Source organism: Austrofundulus limnaeus, unplaced genomic scaffold (genome assembly GCF_001266775.1).
Source record: "Austrofundulus limnaeus strain Quisiro unplaced genomic scaffold, Austrofundulus_limnaeus-1.0 Scaffold1403, whole genome shotgun sequence".
Classification (NCBI taxonomy): domain Eukaryota; kingdom Metazoa; phylum Chordata; class Actinopteri; order Cyprinodontiformes; family Rivulidae; genus Austrofundulus; species Austrofundulus limnaeus.
This window is the reverse complement of record NW_013953805.1, coordinates 41,428-43,567: the sequence shown is the minus strand read 5'-3', so window position 1 is coordinate 43,567 and position 2,140 is coordinate 41,428. Positions and strand designations below refer to the sequence as shown.

The 2,140-nt window shown below is 38.3% G+C and overlaps 1 protein-coding gene across 1 annotated transcript in view; it reads right to left on the bottom strand.

The window, feature by feature from the left end:
- lonrf2 (LON peptidase N-terminal domain and ring finger 2) overlaps window positions 1-2,140 on the bottom strand; it is a gene marked incomplete in the record, with an annotated part of 36,997 nt that overhangs the window by 6,893 nt on the left and 27,964 nt on the right. The window contains 3 exon segments of the mRNA XM_014032253.1: window positions 919-1,040; window positions 1,183-1,297; window positions 1,441-1,540. Coding sequence (XP_013887707.1) covers window positions 919-1,040; window positions 1,183-1,297; window positions 1,441-1,540 — 337 coding nt within the window.

The window sequence follows — 2,140 nt, the reverse complement described above, 5'->3', positions numbered from 1 at the left end:
TCTCTCTCTCTCTCTCTCTCTCTCTCTCTCTCTCTCTCTCGACAGGTTATCATTTCTGCACTTTTATCTCACAATCACTGTTTCAGGTAGAAAAATGTTTGAAATCATGTATTAATAATAATAAAACAAATGTAATTTGAATCTAACTTGTGTTAGTGAGTTATCTGTTCTGAACTTGTGAAATGACTTTCTCTTTTGTTTCAATCTTAGATCAGTATTAAAGGTCTTTTTATAATTAATGCGCCTTATTTAAAAAAAATGACCATTTGAGAAATTCTTTTGTTTGATATACTTTAAGAAATGTTTGTTTGCTAAGAGTTTATTTCAAATAATATAATTTACAGAGTCATTTGGTTTTGGTCTTGCTTATGTTATGATCTTACCCATTTTTGACTCGTCTTATCTCCTGGCATGTTATCGGTTATTACTGGTTATCAGCCATTAGAAGGAGAATGGTATCGGTTATCTGTATTGGTTCTTAAAATGAGTTATTGTGTATTCTTAATGTTTACATACAGTAGTTTGGTTCAAGCTCCTAACGGGCCGCTCGTCAAACCCCGCTTTGTTTTTCTACTGCGTAGGAGTGCAAATCTTTACAAAAAAACAAAACAAAAAACAAAACAACTTGCTATCAAAAGCTAACATTAGCACTGAACGTCAGACGGATGTAAACATACAGCAAGTCAGGAGTGACAAAATATAGAAACACATGTCAGACATGTGCACGAGACGCCACGAGGAGGAATGGATCTCATGTCCTGTGAATCCATTTTCACATGTTTAACTGAAATCGATAAAATGGATTATTTCCCAGCCCTACTGTCCACAGAACAACGTGCTGATGCTTTTAAATGTAAAAGATGTAATGAAGCTTCAGGCATGATTTCATTTGGCTGGATGTGAGTGTGAGAAACTAACTTGGACAGCTCCTTCATCTCCTCTTCGTGGATGTTTTTCCTCTCAGCCAGCTCGTCCCCGAGGTAACGCTGCAGGACTTCCTCCATCAGCAGGGTCTTACTGTAGCCTCTGGAGGCGAGATACTTTAAAGAATGCAAAAACACAAACAAATCAGTTAAACATTTCCATCAGCCACAGGATAAACACATTAAAATGCACAGATAATGTTTTTTTTTTCTCTTGAAGAATGTGTTGTGTGTTTAAGTAGACTCCTGCTGTCTGCACCTCAGCTAGGTTCTCCTTGCACAGAGGGCAGTTGGGGTTGTGGTCCAGGCAGCGCTCCAGACATTTCAGACAGAATGTGTGTCCACAGGGAGTCGCCACAGGCTCGTAGAACAATCTGCAGGAACAACAAGTCTCATGGCATTAATTACACTATTCAACATCACCTTTAACAGAGTTATGACCACACTATGTGCTGCTGTTAGCTGTGCAAACTGCACACGTTGTGTTACTGTGTTAGCATATTAGCCGTGTGCTCACCTCATGCACAGGGAGCACTCCAGGTCTCCACTGTCCAGCAGCTCGGCAGGAAACACCCTCCTTCCACAAACTACAGCTGTTTGAGTGCTGTTCAGCTGGTCTGCAGAGGAAAACATCATTGCATCACCGCATGCTGGAGTGCACGTCAGTCAAACATCGAAATGCCTTTTCACAGCATTGTTTCAGGAAGTATCCTGTCTCACTTCCTCCACTGAAACCAACTCAAAACAGGTCAGCAGTCTACAGGAGGACACTGCACAAACACATCAGCCATGTTGTGTTTCACACACCCAGTGTTGTGCAGGTGTGTGTGTGTGTGTGTGTGTGTAATCCTTTTAATTACAAACATTATACATCTTTAAACAAATGAGTTGAGTGAGGAAGCTTTTTTTAAACATATTGATGTTTTCTCTAATCAAGGCTGTAGAATTCGTACAGTTAAGGTAAATTAAAATTCAGTTTCATCATCTATAAATTACAAATATTTGCAAACAAAAGAAGCTTCTCTTTTGAACCTAAAAATTAATCACATATGTAAGCCATCACATCGAAATGAGGATTAAATCAAATTAGGTCAAAATGACCTAATTACATTTTCAGATTCTTGTCTTTAAAAGCTACATTTTGATATCTGGATCATCCTGATATCATAATTAAATCCATATATATGACTTAATTTGTCTTCTTGGTTACAATAATA